The sequence below is a fragment of the Arachis stenosperma genome, chromosome 7 (genome assembly GCF_014773155.1).
Source record: "Arachis stenosperma cultivar V10309 chromosome 7, arast.V10309.gnm1.PFL2, whole genome shotgun sequence".
Taxonomy (NCBI): Eukaryota; Viridiplantae; Streptophyta; class Magnoliopsida; order Fabales; family Fabaceae; genus Arachis; species Arachis stenosperma.
Window position 1 is genome coordinate 86,762,679 of NC_080383.1, and position 24,476 is coordinate 86,787,154.

Sequence of the window (24,476 nt, forward strand, 5' to 3'; positions counted from 1 at the left end):
GAATTCAGCAGCGGAAAATTTATGAGACAATTTCATTTTGTCTCATGAATATCAGAAAACAGAACAGAGTAGGAAAGAGAGAAGCTGACACCATCATGTATCCTGGTTCAGTTGCCTTGTGCAATGCAACCTACATCTAGTCTCCATCACAACAGTGATGAAATTTTCACTATAGTTAAAGTATTACATACACCAATTCCACAGGATTGACACAATCCTTTTACACTCAAGTTTTAACCTAACTTGACTTGGTTATGCTAATACCGAACTCTTCACTCTTAGTGCTAACCCAACTAAGAAAGGGGTACCTCACAGGTACAAGATACAAGACACAGACTCAATCTAAAGAAATCTGAAATAACTCTAGACTTTTCTCTCAAGTGTATCACTCTGCCTCTTTTCACTCTTAGGCTTTTACTTAAGTTCTCTCACTCTGCCTTTTACCTCAAGAAATTACAGAAAGATAAACATTGAAAAGAAAATTACAATCTGTAAAACATGAAGGAGATTGATACTTCAACAGCCTCTTTGCTATGTGATAAACCAGATTTGCTTGCCTCTGATTTAGTTCCTCATACTGGCAGAATGCTCCTTTGACTAGGAAGCACTGTCCAAGTTGATGAACTTCTTCAGAGAACTCTTCTCAGGACATAAACCTCAAAACACTGGTTATCTCTCCTTGACTTCTGAATGATGAACCGCCTTCTTTTGTATCTCCTTGCATGTTGTTGAGTTACTCTTTCTTTGGTCAACCCTCGAGTTGTGTGCTTCACCAACCCCCTTTTTCACTTTCTTCTATTTTTCCTTAAATCAGGAACTTTGGTTCTGGCATTCTTTGTTGACCAAAAGCCACAGGGCAGCAAAAACAAATGTTTTCAATGGTAAACCTAGATCTTAGCTATTGAAACACTACTTGGTCCGCAAGACATACTTTTGTACATAGATTCACAGCAGTGTTGAATAGATATCATCTTTCCCATGTATCCCAATTTGGACTAGCAGAGAGGGGAAGAGGAGAAGAAAGTACAATGCATACAAGAGAAAATAAGTTACCTTTAACTCCTGCCTTAGCTTGATTTGGTTGGATGTGGGTGATTAGATCTCTGCCTTTCAAACTTAATCTTTCTCTTTCTTTCTTCTTTGGTGAACAGCTTACGAACTAAGCTCTCTCTCACTTCTCTAATTTCTGACCAAGAGAAAAAAAGGTGAACGTTGCTTTTGGAGAAAGTAAATTGGAGGGATTTACTTGAGAGATGCAATCGGGCTTGGATCGGTTCTTTTCAGGTTCAGCCCAACTGAATTTTTGCCTTGATTTCTTTGGGCTTCCTTTGTTTGTACAGCCCTTCAGCATTGGTTTTGTTTTCATCCTATTGGGCTGCTGCTTTGTTTTCCTTTGACCTGCAGCACTTAATCAAATTCATTAAACACTAATTGGGTGTTTAACCCACTAAAAATAATATTTGTCATCATCAATTTAATTAGTTAATTTCTTAACTCAACAGTACGTGTTCAGTTGATTATGCAAAAAGCTGTTTGAATTTGATTTTATAATAGATTGTGTTTCGTTCATTCAGTACTATCCAATTGTTTCACTATGAGTACGTGTTCGGTTCATTATGCAGAAAGATGTTTGAATTTGATTTTATATAATGTATTATATTTCGTTCAGTTAGTACTGTACAATTGTTTCACCATGAGTACGTGTTCGGTTCATTCTGCAGAAAGATGTTTGAATTTGATTTTATATAATGTATTATGTTTTGTTCAGTCAGCACTCTATAATTGTTTCATCATGAGTACGTGTTTGGTTCATTATGCAGAAAGATGTTTGAATTTGATTCTATATAATGTATTATGTTTCGTTCACTATTCAATACTAAACAATTGTTTTACCATGAGTACGTGTTCAATTCATTTTACAGAAAGATGTTTGAATTTGATTTTATATAATATATTATGTTTCTTTCACTCAGTATTAAACAATTGTTTCACCATAATAACATGTTCGATTCATTTCTGTTCTGCACAATTCAAAACTCTTCCTCCTCACCTTCTACTGCTTCTTCACCAGGGAGAGAAGGAGGAAAAGACAAAAAAAACTAAAGCAACAACAACAAAAAAAGAATGACAATAAGGAGAAAACACGTGAAGAAGAAGGAACGCAAAAAAAAAAGAAGGAGAATGAGGAGGAGGAGGAAAGCGAAGAAGAAGGCGAAGAACAAGAAGACGCTTCATGCGTAAACGAGCATGAGAAGAAGCGTGGGGGAGAAGAGAAGAAGAAGAAGAAGAAGAAGAAGAAGAAGAAGAAGAAGAAGAGAAGAAGCGTGCAAAAAGAAGAAAGCGTGAAAAGAGCGTGACCTAAAATTGCTTGGATGAACTTGGATGCCAAAATTGCTTGGATGTGGAGAATATTTCTCTATATATATACTTTTATATTATAAATACATACATAAGAATCTAATAAATAAATTTATCATTATTTTTGTTCAAACAATACAAAAAATTATGCTACAGTATTATTGTGCAATTAATAATAATAATAATAATAATAATAATAATAATAATAATAACAATAACAACAACTTTATTTTATTTTTTTTGGATGGAGGACTATTATGTCCAATGAAAAATAACGTTAGAAATTGATTTGTGTATTAATTTTTTTAGGACTGATTTGAGTAATTATTCTACTGAAAAATGAATTGAAAACTGATTTGTTTGTGGAGTAAGACCTTAAAAATATTTTTATGTATTAATTTTTCTTAGAGAATAAAATGTCCACTTTTAAAATTTTTTGAAACTAATTATTTGGATAATAACTATATATATATATATATATATATATTTCCAGTTTAAAAATAATGATTGTACGATAACGATGAACATAAGATTAATTAAGAGTGTAAAATTTAGACACCAAAAAATTAAGAGGTACATTCTTCAATCAAATCAAATACCAATTCTATTTATATAATTACTAGTGGTTCAACAGCCACGATCAGCCGCTTTTCTATTATTCTTAAGAAATTAATTTTATATTTTTATTTTTAAAATTTTAAATTTAATAAAATTATTTAAATATTAAAAATAAAAATATTTTTTAAAATTATTTAACTTTTAGAATATATAAAATTTATAAATTTAAATTAAATAAAAAATTAAAAGATTTTATTATCTAATTATTATGTGTAAAAAAATTAAAATAAAGATTAAAAAATATTATTTACAAATAGATTATTTATAAATGTTATTAGGTTTATTTATTTATTTTTAATAGTATTTAATTTGAATTAGAGATAAAAAATTATATTTAAAGTATTCTTTATTTTTATGCATAATTCTAATTAATAAAAAATATTTTTTTATTTTTAATTTTTTTAAACTTGTTAATTTATATTTTTATGATTGTCTCAATGCCACTGTACATTATATGGTTCTCCTTTTTTGTCTTTTTTTTTTCTTTCATTTTCTCTTCACTCTATGGTTATTAATTATCACCAAGTATCATTATCACGATTTTTAATTTTGTCTATCACTTTGCTTTATAACAAACTATTCTATTAACTTTTTTGAATTGTTGAAGTTTTGTTAAAAGAATTATTTTTTGTCTTTTGAATATCTAAATGTATAAAAATTATAATTTTTTTCTTGATGTGCGTATTAATTGTCTTATTTTGTTCGATTAAGAAGAAATTTAAGACAAAAAATATTCAAAATTTTTGCTATATTAGCAAAATTTAATGTCGATAATTCTAAAAAATAATATGAAAATATATTATTTTTAACTAAATAATAAAAAAATAAAAATGCATCATTGTAAGTTTTTTAATTAATAATTATAAATTGAAGTCGCAGTTTAATATAGTGCCTTGGACAAAAAGTAATCATTGTTATCGTATTTGACTACTACTATATAAGTTTTATGTTTATTTTATTATATACACATTAATTAAAATGTACTTTATTATTTTATTTTGCATGTTTTCAAATAATGTCATCGTATTATAAAGGTGAGATTAATTTATCATTTGAATATTATCGTTAAAAAATAGTTACTTAAAGTGAAACGATATATAAAGAGAAATAGAAAAATTTTGTAATTAGTTAGAAAATTTTATCTCTCTCTCTCCAAACTCAATTTTGTTATTAAATTTTTTTTAGGTAAAAATATTTTTAACTTTCTATATAATAATTATTATTTAAATTATCTAATATATAAAATATCACATCTTTTTATTTATCTTCAAAATTAAAGTTAATTTTTGTGACTTTTTTATTTTTTTTTGGTTTTCTAAATTAGCCTATATATTATCAACTTATTTCTGTTATTTATGCAATAATTTTTTTCTTCTAGTAGTTATTTATTAATAAATGTTAAATTACCTAAATTCAAATCTATTCTCTTAAACCACTTTTTAATCATATAGTTTGAATCGTTTGAATAGCAGTTCTTTAGACTCTAAAATTTTTAAAGTAAAAAAAATACAATAAAATAAAATAATCCAAAAAATAAAATATATATAAAAAACTAATAAATTAAAACTTACATGCCCCATGAGATAAAAAAAAAGAAAATAATAATAAAGATTAAACTAATAAAAAAATATATATTCAAATATTTATTGAATTGTCAAATTATTTAAAAAATCAAAATTAATTAACAAAGTTCTTATCTTATCCCATTTTAATGTTATATGGAGTTTGTTCACTTTATCATTGATATGTGTATATTTTTTGTATCCTTTGTATGACAAATACAATACTTTACATAATTAAATATCAAATCCAATACTCTAAATAATTAATTATTTAGAAAATTAGTATAATAATATTTTAAGAAATATTTGATAGGTGTGATTTTCTTGCATGCATTATATATCAATTAAATAACTAAGCCAATATGCCAAACAAATAATATTGTAAAAGACAAAATTAATAAACTTTTTTGTAATATAATTTATTTATTTTAGTTTAATTTAAAAATATTTATATATTCAAATTTTAAATACAATATTCTAAGTAATCAAGTATTTTAGAAAATTAAAAAAAATTATCCCATTAAAAGTAATTTAAAAATAAAAATGTTACAAAAATATTTATAAAATTATTTCATTCCATCATTGACAGATAATTAAAGACAGACATGTCAAAAAATAAATAAAATGTACATATAAAATGTAAAGAAATTTTTTTTTTTTGCCAAATCAAATTAATGAGAGAAAAAGGCATAACTCTATTTGTCTATGTGAAAAATTGGTAGCAAATTAAAAAAAATAAAAATGGATTAAAAATATAGATTGAGTAAGCAAATTGAAAAAAAAAAATTTGTAACCGCAGTGGAGGAAGGTAAAGGAGAAGGATGGAGGCAATTCAATTGAGAATGTTAAAGAGAGGAGAAGAAAAATATCAAAAGAAATACAAAAATGATAAAAATTTTTAAGAAGTTACAACAAAAACTTTAATAAAATAATTAGAGTGAAGCTACAGAGTACATTGTACTCAGAACAAAATGGTACAAACTAAAACTAAGATAAAACTAAATAAAATATAATTTAAATGAATATCACAAATATAATAAAATTTACCAAAAATTACTTATCACTTGATGTATGAATTTGTTTTCCTCGTCTAATACTCTCTCGATAACTGTCACGCCTTCTGGCAAGGTGTTGCTGCCTCTGTTCTTCACTCATATTTTGTCTTTGTTGCCTGGCATAGTCTTGTCAAGTTCGTCGACCACTTCCACATGAATCTTTCATTGGTACGTTGTCAAATGTAATTAATCAAAGAAACATATAAAAATAGTTTTACACTTTTATTTAATGAGGAAAAGTATTTTACATTATATTTAGGCGAAGTGAGAAGAATGCCGGAGAAGATGGAGGAGAAATGAAAAAAAAATTTCTAGTATGGAATAACCAGTGAAGTGAGAGAGATTAAGAGGAGAAATTAGTATCCTATTAGTTATTATAGATGAAGATGAAGATTAAGTAATGAAAATTCTGTAACTAATACAGTAACGTGGTGTGAGAGAAATTAACGGGAGAAGTTATATTAATATGAACGTGAATGAAAATGAAGTAGGGGAATTTGTAACGTGAAGTAAGTTATTAAGAAGGATAAAAATGAAAAAAAAATTGGACACCAAAATAAGTTTTTCCATTATATATTGTTATAAATGAACGTGAATGAAAATGAAGTAGTGAAAATTCTGTAACGGGAAGTAAGTTAGTAAGAAGGATAAAAATGGAAAAAAAATTGGACACCAAAATGAGTTTTTTCATTATATATTATTATAGATTATAGATTATAGATATTGTTATAGATGAACGTGAATGAAAATGAAGTAGTGAAAATCTGTCATAGGAAGTAAGTTAGTAAAAAGGATAAAAATAAAAAAAAAAATTGGACACCAAAATAAATTTTGTCATTATATATTGTTATAAATATACACTGATAAATTAATGTGTACTGTTAATTTTTTCTTAATTTATATTATTATTAATATATAAAATAATAATTAAAAATAAATATTATTTTAGTATCTATAATTTGGGATGAAAATTGAATTCGTTTTTATTGGTTTTTTTTAAATTGTTTTTAATATTAAATTATTTTTAAAGTCATCTTTTTATTCCCAAACCATTATTTTCAGACAAAATGTCCCTATTAGCAATGTTATTTGATGGTTAACTGGGTGCACTAGTGACGTTTGGATGAGATTTGGGACTGACGACGGTCGAGAGAGAGTGTTTTTGTTTAGTTTTATTTTGTAGGGATAATTTGATTCGAATACTTAAAAAAGATAACTTTAATATTAAATTTAACGTTAAAAATAATTTTAAAACTAAAACATTAAAAGATGATTTTAATTTTCATCTTAAATTATAAAGACCAAAATAATATTTATTGCTAATAATTAATGTGAGATGAATCAAGATAACAAAATTTTAGACAATATACGAAAGAGAGATTAAAAAGACAAATCCTAAGTATTCCAATTTCTTTTATATATACACTTCTTTAAATAAAAATAACTAAAAAGTCGAAATTTACATTTTTAACATACTCAAATAAATTAAAATAAAATAATACAGGATATATATTAGAGTAAATCATTATATAAACACTTTTTATTATTTTACTTGACTGACGTAATTACTAAAATAGAAGGCAAACAAGGTCTGTTCCTCCTAAATGAAGTTACAACAAGAAAGGTTTCTTATTACTAACTGGCATATATTTCAAAACTTTCTAGTAGAACAAATCATGAAGAAATGGACCAAAAACATTTAAGGTAACACTTTGGCAAATCAAGCAATGCTTACTCATGTAAGGGATTAATCCAACGAATTGCCATAAATACTAAGATCACTGTGACATAGGATGCAGCAGTTGCATCTTTCTTTCCATCATCTATTGGAGTTATTGGAATGTTCTTTCCATCATCTATTGGAGTTATTGGAATGTGTTTATTATCATTATCCCAATCCCCATAGAGATATGGATTTCCTTGGTAGCTGCTATTATCAAAGGTTGTAAATTGTTTCTCATTAGGTGTTCTACCTGATAGATTGTTGTATGACACATTGAAATACTCCAAAAAGGTTAACTCTGACAACTGAATAGGGATTTGTCCACTCAAGTGGTTATTTGAAAGATCCAAAATCTCCACGCTTCGCATCTTGTGAAAGCTCTCTGGAATTAGCCCACTCAAACGGTTGTGAGATAAATTGAGTGCAATAAGGCGACTTAGATCTCCTAATTGATGAGGAATCTCCCCTGTCAATCGATTAGATGATAAATCTAACCATGACATTAATTCAACTGTATTACCATGAAATAAAAGGTTGTCACCAGCCAATCTCGCTTGTACATACGTATAGCCCGCATACATGGCAAAGCCAAACATATCATATTCTGAGTTCAATGGAATTAGGCTTATGAAATCAATATTTGGGATATTCAAAAGTTGCATACGCCCAGCAAATCTGAGATTTCCTAAGCAAGAAGGAATGGACCCAGTCAAACTATTTTCTGAAAGGTCTAACACCTGGAGATTTCTCAATTCACATATCTGGCTAGAGAGATTACCTTGTAGCTGATTATTTCCCAAAAAAAGTAATGTCAATGACTCAGAATCATAGATGCTCTTTGGAATAGTTCCCATAAAGTTGTTGTCACTTAAATCAATGGCCAACAAGCGGCGACTATTCAATAATCCTCCAGGTATTGCGCCAGTAAGACGATTTCCATACAAGTAAATTATTTTTGCCGAGGACATGTTCAAGCAAGAGGGCAATGCACCAGAGAAGTTATTTTGAGACAAATCTAGGAAAATAAAGTCATGTTGGCATTTGTCTTGTGTTACTATCGAACCTTCAAAGTTGTTCCTTGACGCACTCAGGGTATAAAGCCCGGGTTTTGCAATACAACTTAAAAGTGTCCCATTCAACTGGTTTGCTTCTATAAACAGATGTAACAACGAGGTGCACCCAATAACAATGTTCTCAGGTATGCTGCCAGAGATGTTATTGTTTCCCAGATTCAACACTGTCAAGTTAGACATCTCTCCAATCGAGGCCGGAATATGACCATCAAACATATTGCTTGAGACATCCAGATATTGTAAGTTTGGGAAGAAGAATCCTATGTTACTGGGGAGCTTTCCTTGGATATGGTTGCTTGATATGTCCAACACATGTAGTTGATCCATGCCATGTAAAATTGGATCCCTGGGAAGTTTTATATTCCCAGTGAAGAAGTTACCATTCAGATACAGTGCTTTTAGTTTTGTGTAGTTCACAAGCATCCAATTAGGAAATTCACCGACCAGGTTGTTCTTTGATAGATCAAGAAATTTTAATCTATTCTGGGATGAAAGGAAAGAAGGTGTTCTGTATGTAGGTGAGTTGATTTTACAAGAGAAAAGGTTTAGCTGTTCCAATTGAAATGATGCATTCCAAGCAGGGTGTTCAGTTTGCACCTGAAAAGTCCTGGAATCCATATCTCCAAGTTGTAACACCTTAAGCTTTGTAAGGTTGGCCAAGATATTTAACGAGAATACACCTTCAAATTTGTTGCCATAAAGGGAAAGATGCTCCAGCGATACAAGACTAGCAATCAGAGATGTTGAAATCTTCCCGCTTAAGGAGTTATCTGAGAAATCCAGAGTCCGAAGTGATGACATATTGCTAAGACATATATCCAAAGTTCCTTCGAAATCATTGCCACCCAAATCCAGCACTTCAAGTTGCTTCAATCTACATATTCCTTGGTTTAAAAGTTGCAGTGTTTAACATTATTAGAACACACTTGCAAGTCAAAGCTACATTAATCATCACAATATATATAGTGAATTTCACCCATCTCTCTTAAACAAAGAGTAAGTTACCCTATAACATGTCTAATAATTATTAGATAAAATAAATTATGTCATTATAGTTAATATTAATTTTTAATTTAACTTGAGTATTGACACTAAACTAATTAAATATAATAAAAAAATTTTGTAAATTATAAGAGTTAAAAAAGAGATCTTAATTTATAATTTTTTAATTAGATCTAACAATACAAAAAAAAAACTAAAATAATAAAAAAACAAATGAAAAGAAAGACCAAAAGGTCGAATCACAAATTTAAAATAAAAAAATATATAAATAAAGTGTTAATTGAATAAGGGTGAATTCTGTAGTTGTTAATGGAATTGATATAAGAATTGTGTAATTTTATAGATAAGAAGTTCAAGTGGTTTTATATATTATAATCAATTAGATTGGTTGTAAAAACTCAAATTAAATTAAGAGTTAATATTAATCATTTTAATGACATAATTTATTTTTTTCAATAATTATTAAATTTATCATAAAAAATAATTTATTCTTTATTTAAGAGAGGATTGGATAGAATTTACCTATATATATATAGAGCTATGTGACATTATAGTATCTTAAAATTAAATAATACTTTTTTATTATTTAATAATATTTTTTAATTTAAAAATAAAATTAAAAACATTACCAAAATATAAAAAAATATGATTTTAATTTTAATAAAAAATTATATTACACATTTAAGTCTTTTTGTTAATTAAGTTCAACTAAATTAGTCTAATATAATAAAAATTAGTTATAATTAGTATTATAAATTTTATTATTTAATTTAAGAAGAATATTAGGAGGCTAGTAAGCTATGTGATTTATAATTATTAATTAGTCATCATTAATATTTTTAATGGTATAAAATTATACCTAATAATATAAAATTACTCATTTTTCTTTTAGTAACCCCACCCCAAACTTTCTCTTAACTTAATTCATAAAAAACTTGAATATATAATATTATTCTACTTGTTAGTTACTATAGCCATCCTGACTATAGATTCCTTATATATATATATATATATATATATATAAGGGTAATGCTACTATGCTGAAAGAAAAAATTTTCTTCATGTACTAAAGAGGCTTGGCACTAGTGTAAAAATGACGCGTGTTAGCATTGTTTCTACCTTGGTAGACAACTTCTATATCAAAGCAGAGTGAGTAGATGTCAACATCATAAATGTTAATTACATTAGATTAATTTACTTTTAATAATGATAATTTTATTTGTTAGGCTTTATTGGTTATGTAAAGGTTTAACTTTAAATTTTTTGTGAATATTATCTAGAGCTAAAAATTGGTCCATGAAATAATAAATTAAAATAATAATAATAATAACAACAATAAAATCCTTCTATAATAATAATAATAATAATAATAATAATAATAATGCCTAATAACAAAAAAAGTTAGAATATCACCACCCAAATTTTTCTTTTTTTGCCAAAATTTATATATGTATATTCATATTTAACTTGTATAATAACAAAAAATAAAGATATTTTTAATTTTAAAAAAAATTCAAAATTAATTGCTAGTATTATTTTTATTATATTTTTTATTTTTGAGTTTATATTTTTTCATGAAATTAGTAAATGAAAGTCTATTAGATAATTAAAATTTATGCTGAAAAATTTTGGTTTTGTTAAATTAGATGAAACGTATTAAAAAATATATATATTTAACAAAACCAAAATATTCCAGAAAAAAATTTAATTGTTCAATATATTTTCATCTAATTTTAAAAAAAATATAAACTCAAAAATAAAAAAGAAATAGAGTAAAAATAACATTATTCATTATTTTTGAATAATGTTTTTCTTTTGAACCAGGGACGAATTTAAAATAGAGCAAGCATAATTTTTTTGAACAAAGTTAACAATTTAAAGTATTTAAAATTATTATATATTATATAATTTTATTTAAAGAATAGAATAAGCTAAGTAATTATATTAGATAAATAATTAAATTATTAAACTCAAAAGCAAGTAATAATCCTTAAATTGAGATAAACATTATTTTCAATCAATTTTTGATTAAATGAATTTCCAAAATTTTTAAAATTTAAACTTTTTTTTCTCTTTTTAAATATTTTTCTCTTAATTTTCACACCTATTATCATATAAAAATACTTTAATATTTATAATAACTAAAAAATCTTTACATATTATAGTACATGCATAAAAGTAAATTATTTTAAACTTTATTTTAAAATTATAACATATTAAGTAACTTTATTAAAATAATTATATTTTATATATTTTATTTAAAAATATATTTTAAATACATATAACATAGTTATTAGAATAATTTATTTATATTATTTTATAGCATATTTATTTATAATATAAAGCATAAAAATATAACTTACTGCTACAATAATACTCAACAAAGTAAATTAATAAAAAATAGATAATTTTTTATATTTTATTAAATCCAAAATAAAAAAATTATAAGAACTAAGATAATTTTTTATATAATAATAATAATAATAATAATAATAATAATAATAATAATAATAATTATTATTATTATTATTATTATTATTATTATTATTATTATAATAGAATGATATTATTATTGTTATTATTATTATTTTAATTTATTATTTTATGGATCAATTTTTAGCTGCTAGATAATATTCATAAAAAATTTAAAGCTAAACCTTTACAAAAACTAATAAAGCCTAACAAATAAATTATTATTGTTAAAAGTAAATTAATCTAATGTAATTAATATTTATAATGTTGATATCTATTCATTCTGTTTTGACACAGAAATTGTCTACCAAGGTAGAGACAATGCTAACACGCGTCACTTTTGCACTAGTGCCACACTTCTTCAACACATGAAAAAAATTTGTTCTTTCAGCACAGTAGCATTACCCTATATATAATCGTTTCTTAAAAAGATTGATAAGATTTGTAGAGAAACAAAATCCCATAAAGGATGTCACCTGTATATCTTAACATTTCAGTACATTATTTTGTTAATTACTAGTTTTCTACTGTAGATGTGTGGAGAATGCAGGATTAATTGAATAGATTTTATATATGATCATAACCATATTATTCCAATAACTTAGAATATAAATAATAATAATAAAATCTACTCCTAGATTCATACCTTTGCTAGGAAAGAGTCCAACAAAATTATTAGCGGCAAGAATTAAATTCTTGAGGGACGTGAGACCAAACAAGAACTCTAGTACACCCTCGTTTAAGTTATTGTGGCTGAGATCAAACGTCTCCAGTGTTTCCAAAGTTGAGGTGCTTCTATTATCTTCAAAAGTTTAAACAAAACGTTATTTTCATCATCAATGGATGAACAATAATACAATATGAAGTATAAATAGAGTTTAATTGATATATATTTAATTTACAGTGTAAAAGAATTATAATATTATTATCTACTAATTAAGTGTTTGCACTAATACAACTTTTGAAGTGTTAAGTAGTCAAAATAGTCGAGAAAAAAGATATGCCAGAAATCAATTTGGTCTTCAAAAGAAGAAGTCTCAAATTAATTACTAAAAGATATAATTATAAATTATATTATTTTTTTATTCATTAAATAATAACATATTATATTAAGTGTCACATGATATAATAATATAATATATTAATTTTATATGTCATAAAATAAATGGTTGTGGTGAAATGTAGCTTACCACACAGCTAACATTTTATAAATTTTTATAAAATTAAACTAGTTATGGAAGGTATATGAGTGAGTCAAAAGTTAAAAAAAAAATCAAATTAATTTTTAATCAAATCTATCTCTTTTTTTTATAATCTTAAAATTTTAATATTTTTTAGTCCTTTTAATTTTAATCACATTTATTATTACATCTTGTCATGCAAAATTCTCTTTACATAGAATATTAAAAAATATATATATTATTAAATTTATATATTTTTTATGTCTCAAACAACTATGGATAAAAATTAGAATTATTCGTTAAAGTAATATACAATGATTAAATTAGAAATGGGTAATTTTGTCTAAGTGCTAAATATTTGTCTATAGAAATGGAAGTTTTTTTTTCTCATTTTCTAATGATCTTTTTACTAAAAAGAATTATACAAACAAACAAACAAAAATCTACAAGAGAATATATATTTTTTTAAATTAAACTGATGCCTTCTTTTAAACTAGAAGAAAAGCATCCAAGAATTAAAGAAAAAGTCATCCTGCTATGCGAGTTTGTCCAATGAAGAAGAGCACAAAGAAAGAAAGAAATAGAATATTATTTTAGATGAGAGTGTACCTGGGTTCCAAATGAAGTCTCCAAAACAATTAAAGGACAAATTAAGGGTTCTCAATTCTTTAAAGGGTAGAAACAAGGAACTGTTTAAGCTTGGAGAACCATAACAATCAAATACTCCATAATGGTTCGGCATAGAACCATTTCTATACAAACCATGGAGAGAGAGATCGGTGACATGGTTTGAAGAGGGATCACAAGTGACGCGATCCCATTCGCAGCAATTATTGCTATTGGGATCATCAACCCAAGAAGGCAGCAAAGAATCATCCGAATAAGAATTCTTAAATTCAAGCAGCGATATCTTCTCTTCTGGAAAGCACCCACTGCTGCTACCAAATATTTGAATCATCATCAATACTGTTGCTCCCATCAACGTCACCCATGGCTTCTTCCAACGACACTCCATATCCTCAAAATGCATGGAATTGTGCTGTTATTGTCTCTGTGTTGTTTTCTTTTTATAATGAAAAAGAAAAACTAAGTATTAAGATGTAGATTCAATTGCGTTCAGTATTAATTAGAATATTCTATTATTTTATTGTTGAATTTGGCTAATATATATCTCTTAAAATGTACATGATATAGGATACATAATAAAATTATGGAAAAGTTTAGGCCAGTAACTTTTGTGTTTTCTGGCCAATACTTAACCATCAAAATAAAAGTGAATAATTTTTCACCATTAAAAACACTATTAATAATTAATTGATGATTACAAAATATCAAAATTATTGACCCTCTAGTATTTTTTTTTATATTTTTAATAAAAAAATTAATTTATAATTTTAATATATGTTCTAAAATAATTAAACTCTTATTGATATTCAGAATTATTGAAAAAATCATTAGCCAGCTATACACGCTTTTTATAACCTGGGTCAAGTCAATTTGGCAAACTCTAGTCTTCAAGTCTACACTCTGTCACTCTTTGAACTATGTTCTATTATGAACATGCGAATTAGTTGACTACGAATTTAAATTTAACATAAATTTATTTTTTTAATAATAAGTTTTATATGAACTTATTGAACAACGTATTATAGTATTGGTTGAAATTAATTACTATACTATTAGATCCTAGTTTTATTCATATAATTTTTTCATTAAAGAATCATTTAAATAAAAATGTTTGAAATATTTTTTTTTAAAATATTTTTTAATAATCAAAATTTAATACATATAATTAATTAAATTGTATTATTTTTGTCAAATTTAAATCAAACAAATTAATTTAACAAAAAATTAATAAATTAAATTTTGAATCAATCTAAATTAATATTTTTTTATAAAATATAACTATAATATTCTTATTATAAAAAATGACTAAAATACTTTGATTATATATATAATACAAATATTTGTCATTTTTTAATTATAATAAAAATATTATAATTATATTCTGTAAAAAAATAATAATTTAAACTAATTTAAAAATTGATTCATCAATTTTTTTACTAAATCGATTTGTCCAATTTAATTATAATAAAAATAATATAATTTAATTAATTATATATATTAATTTTTAATTATTAAAATATATTTTTTTAAAATTATTTTAAGTATTTTTATTTGAATGGTCTTTTTCATTATTTATCATTTTATTGTTATTAAAAATTATTTAAGAAGTCATGAGCCCGCTACAAACGCTTCTATGGCCCGAGTCAAGTCAATTTGGCAAACTCTGGTCTTCAAGTCAACACTCTTTGATCGTTCTCCTTTCCTGGTGATTTCGATTATCTATTATCAATTTGTGACTGATAACAACTTATTAATTTGCGGAAGAAGGAAGTTAATTTTGGATGTAGTTGACTACATATTCTCCTAGTCAACTTAGTAGTACAAAAGCACGCATTTTGTTCGCTATCTTTGGAAATTTCTAAATTTCATATTTCTAAATTTCTAAATCAGTGTTTGCTTGATAGTTATATTATCAGGAATATTTTATTAGTTGTCTAAAATGCCCCTAGTAATTTAATTTCAAAACACTCCTATGGTTAAAGTGATCTTTTTCATCAATTAAAATACATCAATACCTATTGTACTAGAAGTCTCAGGTACAGGTTATAAGATAGATCAGGAACTTACAAGTCGAAATGGTTGTTGGATCGTCTTCTTGGAGCGACGAGAATTACGTCTGCAAAGACATTCCGACGCCCAAACCAGAATGGATCTAAGAGATATAAGGTGTGTAGAATGAGTGAGTACTTAAGGGACCTCTGACTCCCCTTTATATAATTAGTGGTAGTTATCTCATCTTATTTTATCTGACTAAGATAAGGGAGGAATTTGAATTTAAACGTCAGTTAGAGACTGTAAGACCGATTTGGGCCCTCAGAAAGGGCCATCCCCAGGTAACGGGTCAGAGGCCATTCAGGTGTGGGACCCGGGAGTCGGGTCCGTAACAGTTGTCCTCGAAGCGAGAGAGAGTGTGTGCTTGGTCTCGTAACTAGGAGAACCTTTACTTGCCGTTGTGGCTTGGTAGGGAGCTTGTTTGTTTGAGTTGCTCAGTTGAGGTCGGCGAATCGGAGAGTTTATGGTTGTTTTATGATCTGGCAACGGACGCGTTGTATGGGTGGTGCACGAAACTGGCTCCGCACGTTTCGCACAGATAGACCGGTAAGTATACCGGGTCGTCCAAGTAATACCTCAGGCGAGTGAGGGTCGATCCCATGGAGATTGTTGGTTTGAGCAAGCAATGGTTACCTTGCAGATCTTAGTTAGGCGGATAGAAATTATAGTTTGTCACCGAAAACACATAAAACAAAATAAATAAATAAAACGTTACTAGATAAATGAGAAATCAATGGTATGAGAACGGTTAAGGTTTCGGAGATACTTTGTCTTTCCGGATTAACTTTTCTTACTGTCTACTTCAATAACTTTCTGATTCATTCAATGGCAGCCTCCACTGCAGGAATCCACCATGTTGCAAGTGACTCATGTCCTCTCATCAACTCACCTCTAGGTTTCTCATTGTAGCAGAAGATGAAACTCTAAGCAATCCATTCCCCTTCATGATCTTGCTCAAGGTGCCACAGACAAGACAGATCTTCCGGATCAGTGAACGCTGCTTCTCAGACTCTAGCCTTAGCACCACAGAGACCTCACTTACCCATGATCAACAAGATTTTATGTCACGTATCCAAAGTTACCCAGGTACTTTATTGGAATCCACAATGCAATCTCTAGCTTTGGTTCAATGCTATCCATGTCAGGACTCGCACAGAACCTATGTAGAACAAGGGTGATTGTCATGGGTCACCCTCAATTCATGAGATGAAGAACGAGAATGCATAAGAGAATAAAATCAGACATATTAAACTAGAACAGTAATATTATTAATCCATGAAACTCAGCAGAGCTCCTAACCTTAACCTTAGGAGGTTAGTGACTCATGCTTACGGAAAAGTAATGAAAAACTTAAAAGTGGGCAAAGATCCCTAACAATAGTGATCTTTGTTATATATATACTAATATGCTAACAATGAATTACAGAAATTAGATAAACTAGTCTTGTAGTGCGAAAATCTACTTCTGGGGCCCACTTGGTGAGTGTTTGGGTTGAGCTTTGAGTGTCTCCATGAGCTAGTACCCTTTAGGGGCGTTGAACACTGGCTAGGGACTCCCTTTTGGGCGTTGGATGCCAGCTGCTCCCCTGTGGGCGCTGGACGCCAGGAATGGGGCTAGTGGCTGGCGTTGAATACCAGTTTTGGGCCTTCATTTCCAAAACAAAGTATAGACTATTATATATTTATGAAAATCCCTGGATGTTATCTTTCCAAAGCTATTGAGAGTGCACCATTTGGATTTCTGTAGCTCTAGAAAAGGTCCTTTGAGTGCACGGAGGTCGGATCCTGACAGCATCTGCAGTCCTTTCTCTGTCTCTGAATCAGACTTTTGCTCAAGCTCATCAATTTCAGCCAGAACATACCTAAAATCACCATAAAACACACAAACTCAAAGTAGAATCCAAAAATGTTAATTTTGCACTAAAACCTATGAAAACATAATAAAACTTAAGCAAAACATAATGAAAACTATATGAAAGTAATTCCAAAAAGCATATAAAATATCCGCTCATCAGAACACCAAACTTAAACTGTTGCGTGTCCCCAAGCAACCAAAAACAAAGTAGGATTAAAAAGAAGAGAAGGATATAATAAATCTCAGAATTCTCAATGAAGCTCAGTTTCAATTAGATGAGCGGGACTAGTAGCTTTTTGCTTCCTAATAGTTTTGGCATCTCACTTTCCTTTGAAGCTCAGAATAATTGGCATCTTTAGGAACTCAGAATCCTATTGATATTATTGATTCTCCTAGTTTAGTTCTTTTTTATTCTTGAACACAACTTTTTTAGAGTCTTGGCCGTGACCCTAAGCACTTTGTTTTCCATTATTACCATCGGATACATAAATACACAGACACTTTAACTGCGTGAACCCCTTAGGATTGTGATTCAGCTTTGCTAGAATCCCCAACCAGTGGTGTCTAGAGTTTTTAAGCACACTCTTTGCTTTGGACAATGACTTTAACTGCTCAGTTTCAAGTTTTTCACTTGACACCTTCACACCATAAGCATATAGTTAGGGGAGGAGTTCATTTGAACTTTTTAGGCCAAGATTTTTCTTTTAGGCCCTCCTAACCATTGATGCTCAAAGTCTTGGATCTTTGCTCTTGCCTTTTGGTTTAAAGAGCTATTGGCTTTTTGCTATTGCCTTTTGGTTTTAAGAGCTACTGGCTTTTTCTGTTTCTTTCTCTTTTTTTTTTCCGCTACTTTTCTTTCTCTTTGCTGCTTTTTCTTCCTTCAAGAATCAATTTTTGGATTTTTCAGATTATCAATAACACTTCACTTTTATCATCATTCTTTCAAGATCCAACATTCTTAACTCCAATCTCAAACATGCACTGTTTACTTGTGCATTCAGAAAACAAAAGCAATGCCACCACATCAAATAATTGAACTATTCTCAATATAAAATCCGAATTTTATTTACCTTTACTGCTTCTAAAAAAAATCAAAATTTTATTCAAGTTTAATGAGATTATAAGAGGAACATTCTATAGCTAATTGGAAAATAAAAACTTAAATCCTAATAATACTCATGCAATTCTTAAATTAAAAGGCAGAAACATAAATAAAGAAAACTTAAATGCTACTAGTGATCATGTAAATCTAAACATAAGAAACAGGAATTAGAATAGCCATAGAAATAGGGAGGAGGAACTCAACCACCTTAATCATGGGAGGCATTAGACTCTTCAGGGGATAATTTATGATGCTTCAGTTCTTCTAGCTCACGCCCCTGCTTCTCTTGTTCCTTGATCAGTTTGCAAAGCATGCTAGTCTGGTCTTTTGGCTCCTCTCTTAATTAATCCAAGGTGGTTTGCAATTGTACATCAGATGCTTCCAGATGGGTCCAATATTCAATTGGAGGGATCTCTTGCATCTGAAAAGGCTCAGGTATCTTCCTTTTGGGATGATCAGCAGGTACTTGGGCACTTTTCATCACCTGCTTGGTAATTGGGCTTTCTACTGGGATAAATGAGTCTCTGTTAATCATGACTCCAGCTTTTTTACACAAGCGAAGACAAGGTTTGGATTGCCAATCTGGCTTGAGTTGACATCCTGTTTGCAACCTTGTATAGCTCAAAGGGGATTAGTTGGTGGACTTCCACCTCATTCCCCATCATAATGCAGTGAATCATCACAACCCTTCTGATGGTAACTTCAGAACGGTTGCTAGTAGGAAGTATGGAACGCCCAATGAAATCCAACCAACCTCTAGCAACTGGTTTGAGATCTACTCTTCTCAGTTGGTTTGGATTACCTTTTGTGTTGTTGATCCATTTAGTTTTAGGTAGACATATGTCTTCTAGAATCTAATCCAACTTTGGGTTAGCCACCACCCTCCTATTAAAGGATTTTGGATCATCCTTTTGTGGAGGTAACTTGAAGATCTCTCTCACCTTGTCAAGATGAAAATAGAGAGTCTTCCCTCACACCATGGTGCGAAAATTATGGAATCCTTGTCCATCTTTCTTTTGCTTATCTGTCATCCACAGATTTGCATAGAATTCATGGATCATTGTTATTCCAACATTGATCTCAGGATCTCCTAGCCTCTCTTTTGAATTTGCTCTTGGATCTCTGGATACTCATCTTCTTTTAATTCAAATTTGGTTGCTGGGATTAATGAGCGGATAATTTATACGCTTTTTGGCATTATTTTTAGGTAGTTTTTAGTAGGATCTAGCTACTTTTTGGGATGTTTTTATTAGTTTTTATGCAAAATTCATATTTCTAGACTTTACTATGAGTTTGTGTGTTTTTCTGTGATTTCAGGTATTTTCTGCTGAAATTGAGGGACCTGAGCAAAAATCTGATTCAGATGCTAATAAAGGACTGTTGATACTGTTGGATTCTGACCTCTCTGCACTCGAAGTGGATTTTCTGGAGCTACAGAACTCCAAATGGAGCGCTCTCAATTGTGTTGAAAAGTAGACATCCAGAGCTTTCCAAAAATATATAATATTTTATACTTTGCTCGAGTTTTGATGATGCAAATTGGCGTTCAAACGCCCCTTCTTTGTCATATTCTGAAGTCAAAACACCAGAACTGGCATAAAAGTTGGAGTTAAATGCACAAACTGGCATAAAAGCTAGCGTTTAACTCCAAGAGAAGCCTCTACACGTGTAAAGCTCAATACTCAGCCCAAGCACACACCAAGTGGGCCCGAAAGTGGATTTCTGCATCATTTACCTATTTCTGTAAACCCTAGTAGCTAGTTTCATTATAAATAGGACCTTTTACTATTGTATTTTCATATTTAGAATTTGAGATCTTTGGAACGTTTTTCTTAGACATTGGGGGCTGGCCATTCGGCCATGCGTACCCTATTTTCACTTATATATTTTCAACGGTGGAGTTTCTACACACCATAGATTAAGGTGTGGGGCTCTGCTGTTCCTCGAGTATTAATGCAATTACTACTATTTTCTATTCAATTCATGCTTATTCCTATTCTAAGATATTCACTCGCACTGCAACCTGATGAATGTGATAATCCGTGACATTCATCATCATTCTCACCTATGAACGCATGACTGACAACCACTTCCGTTCTACTTAAGATTGAGCGTGTATCTCTTAGCCTTCATTCCAAAAGATCGGAGTCTTCGTGGTATAAGCTAGAATTATTGGCGGCCATTCCTGAGATCCGGAAAGTCTAAACCTTGTCTGTGGTATTCCGAGTAGGATTTGGGAAGGAATGACTGTGACGAGCTTCAAACTCGCGAGTGTTGGGCGTAGTGACAGACGCAAAAGGATAGTAAATCCTATTCCAACATGATTGAGAACCGACAGATGATTAGCCGTGCGATGACAGCGCATTTGGACCATTTTCACTGAGAGGACGGGAGGTAGCCATTGACGCCGGTGAAACCCGAACATACAGCTTGCCATGGAAAGGAGTATGAAGGATTGGATGAAGGCAGTAGAAAAGCAGAGATTCAACAGGAACAAAGCATCTCTATGCATTTATCTGAAATTCTCACCAATGAATTACATAAGTATCTCTATCTTTACTTTATGTTTTATTTATTTTTTAATTATTATTAAAACTCCATAAACCATTTGAATCCACCTGACTGAGATTTACAAGGTGACCATAGCTTGCTTCAAGCCGACAATCTCCGTGGGATCGACCCTTACTCACGTAAGGTATTACTTGGACGACCCAGTGCACTTGCTAGTTAATTGTGCGAAGTTGTGACAAAGTGTGATTCACGTTTGAGAGCTCCAAGTCTTTGGTGCCATTGTTGATGATCACAATTTCGTGCACCAGGGATCATTGTCCTCTTGCACATTATTTTGTAATAATTTTCTTCATGCTGATTTGTGTAGAATCTGAAAGGTTTGAAAATAACTATTTGGTTGTCTTCTTTCTTGCTTCTTGAAGTGGGATTTTCACTTTTTGGAACCATGGAATTTGAATGGAGTGAGAAGGAAAGGCTCTTTCGAAACCAAACTTAAAAGGTTTGCTCGTCCTTGAGCAAAAGAGAGGAAATAAGATGAAGAGGAGAAGAAGAATTCGAATGGAAGGAGGATGAGGGTGGCCGAATGGTATAAATAGGGATGGGGAGGGTGGGATTTCGAAATTCAATTAGATAAAAGATAAATAACATATGATTCATGCTTTAGTAAAAGATAGAAAAAGATAAGTTTTTTTTTTAAATAAAAAGATAAAAAGATAAGATAGAAGGTATGAAAAAGATTTTAAATTTAAATAAAAGATTTGAAAAGGAATTGAAAAAGATATGAAATTTTGAAAAAGAGTTGAAAAAGATATGAGGTTTTAAAAAAGATTTGAAAAAAGAATTGAAAAAGATTTGAAAAGATTTTAGATTTGAAGGGAATTTGAAATTAAAAGATGAAGGTTAGAAGAATCTTGTTTAGAAGTTATGATTTAAAAAGATAAAAATTGGAAAAGATAAGTTTTGAAAAAGTCAACAACTTTCCTAACATATTTTGAGCGTTGAACTCCCAGAATGCCTTGGTTCTGGCGTTCAACGCCATGCTGGTGCTCCTTCTGGGCATTGAACGCCCAACCAGTGCCCCCTGGCTGACGTTCAATGCCAGCTTGTCACTCCTTCTTGGGCGTTGAACACCCAGCCAGTGCCCCATGGCTGGCATTCAACGCCAGTCTTGCCTCCCCTTTTAGGGCGTTGAATGCCCAAGCAGTTCCCCCTGGCTGGCATTCAACGCCAAGCTTGCTACCCCTTGAGGGCGTTCAACGCCCCTCTTTCCCTCTTGCCTGGCGTTCAAAACCAGCAAGGGGCCTTCCTCAGGGTGCTCTGTTTTCTGCTTTGACTATTTCTGTTTCTGTTCTAACTACTGCGCATGATCACAAACTTAAACAAATGTAAAAAAATTAAACTGAGATAACTGAAATAAACTTAATAAAAAATAGAAATAACTTTAATTATGGCTGGGTTGCCTCCCAACAAGCACTTCTTTAATGTCACTATCTTGAAGGCTCTTTGCACCTAGTTTGGGATCCCAGAGGCTATTGAAACTACAAACATTGGTGGGGATTCCTGGACGAGTTCAAGCATAAGCTGCCATGACAAGGAGCTCACCACATGTCCAACTTAAGGACTTTAACTAAAAGTGCTAGGTGGGAGACAACCCACTATCGTATGATCGTTCCTTTTCATTCTTAGTTTTATTTTGTTTTATTTTTATTACTGTTCATTCATTCATTCATTCTACATCTTCACATGCATTCTGCATTTAAAAAAAAAAGAGGGGATCGACGCGCCAGCGCCTCGTGCGCATTCGCGTCCATTGTGGATGCGAAAAAGGTTGGATGGAACAGAGAGTGGCGCGGGAGCTGGGCGAGAAGCGTGCCTTAGGCACAATCCCGTCCACGCGCACGCGTACTGTACGCGTGTGCGCCATGTCCACTTTTGGCGACCCACGCGTCCGCGCCCTTGGCGCGTCCGCGTTCATGAGGAAATCGGCGTAAAACACTGTTTTAGCCGAATGTTGCGCTGGCCTCGCGCTGGATTCGCGCTAGAGGCACCACCTCAATCACGCGTCCGCACACTGGACGCTTACGCGTCCCTTCACTTTTGCGCAACCCACGCGTCCGCACGCAGTACGCGTGCGCGTCGCATGCACCGCCCAGTTTCGTCTTCTTACTTCTTTCTCCCTACCTCTTTCTTCTTCCTTTCTCACTTTCTTCTCCTCCCCTCTCATCCTTATTCCCCTTCTATTCATCTATTTGTTACATTTGCATACTCGCATTCATGGCATCATAACTTCATTGTTTCTTCTCCCTTTCTCTTCTATATTTGTTGTTTTCACAGTGGTGTTAAAATGTTCTTACTCAACTATTGCATATTTCTTGCATTATTTTGGGTGCTCCTTGACCTGTTTGCTATTTAGTTGACATGTCCTGTGCTTCTATTATTTTCTCACTTACATGTTGTAGCTACCATGTAGTTGAGAACCTTATTATTTGGCACTAGCCCACATATGTTTTATTTCTTTTCATATCTTTGCTTGTGGATTCTTTCCCTTCCTTTTTCTCTTCTTTAAGGATGGCCATCAAGAAAGAAAAAGAAAAAGCTTTTAAATGGGGTGAACAACAAGTCCATCTGCATAATCCATTAACGAAAGAGCATCAGTTGGAACAGCCCGCCCACTTGCGCATCTCAGCATGCACCGAGGACGGTGCAATCTTTAAGTGTGGGGAGGTCGATACCGACTTCTGCATGTTAGTTAGTTCCTTCTCAACACCAATGTGGGATTTTCTTTGTTAGTTCATTGTTGCATTTGCTTGTTTGATTGCATGTTTGTTTGTTTTTGTGCATATTCTACCACTGCCTGGTTGAAATGATGAATTCTTCTTCAAGAAACTTCTTATAGCATTTCACTAATTTGAATAAAATTTTTGTTAAACCTGTTTGAAAAATATTATATTGGAACATGGTTTAGAGCTCGAACACACAAAATCAGTGAGATTTTGAGCCTAATTGATTGGTTGCATTTTATCAACCAATATTTTATTTTGGTGTGTGTTGTTCTCTCTAAAATTGTTATCTATATCGTGCTTGATTCTATATTTCCATGGTTTGATGTATGCATGCACTTATATGATTGAGGCCTTTGTTTCACTGAGCCTACATACCCATATGGCAGAAAAAGTGGGTTTGGAAACGTTTGGTTTGGGAATTGAGTATGTTAGACTTTTTGTGAAAATGTGAAAAATGTTGAGAACATGTTTATGCATTCAATACCTTAATCATATGCATTGGG

At 30.5% G+C, this 24,476-nt stretch overlaps 1 protein-coding gene across 4 annotated transcripts; it reads right to left on the bottom strand.

Moving 5' to 3' along the window:
• Window positions 1-7,053: 7,053 nt before the first annotated feature.
• LOC130940779 (receptor-like protein 9a) lies at window positions 7,054-14,171 on the bottom strand. 4 transcript variants are annotated; one of them, XM_057869019.1, is made up of 4 exons: window positions 13,654-14,171; window positions 12,510-12,665; window positions 8,987-9,273; window positions 7,054-8,872 (listed from the first exon to the last, which is right to left on the bottom strand). In XM_057869019.1, exons 1-4 carry the CDS (start codon window positions 14,072-14,074, stop codon window positions 7,325-7,327), a joined length of 2,412 nt encoding a protein of 803 aa, XP_057725002.1. In that variant the 5' UTR covers window positions 14,075-14,171; the 3' UTR covers window positions 7,054-7,324. The 4 variants fall into 4 exon arrangements, with proteins under 4 accessions (XP_057725002.1, XP_057725003.1, XP_057725001.1 ...); XM_057869020.1 differs by having other exon boundaries at window positions 7,054-7,827; window positions 8,095-9,273; XM_057869018.1 differs by having other exon boundaries at window positions 7,054-8,001; window positions 8,095-9,273.
• Between the last annotated feature and the right edge of the window lie 10,305 nt (window positions 14,172-24,476).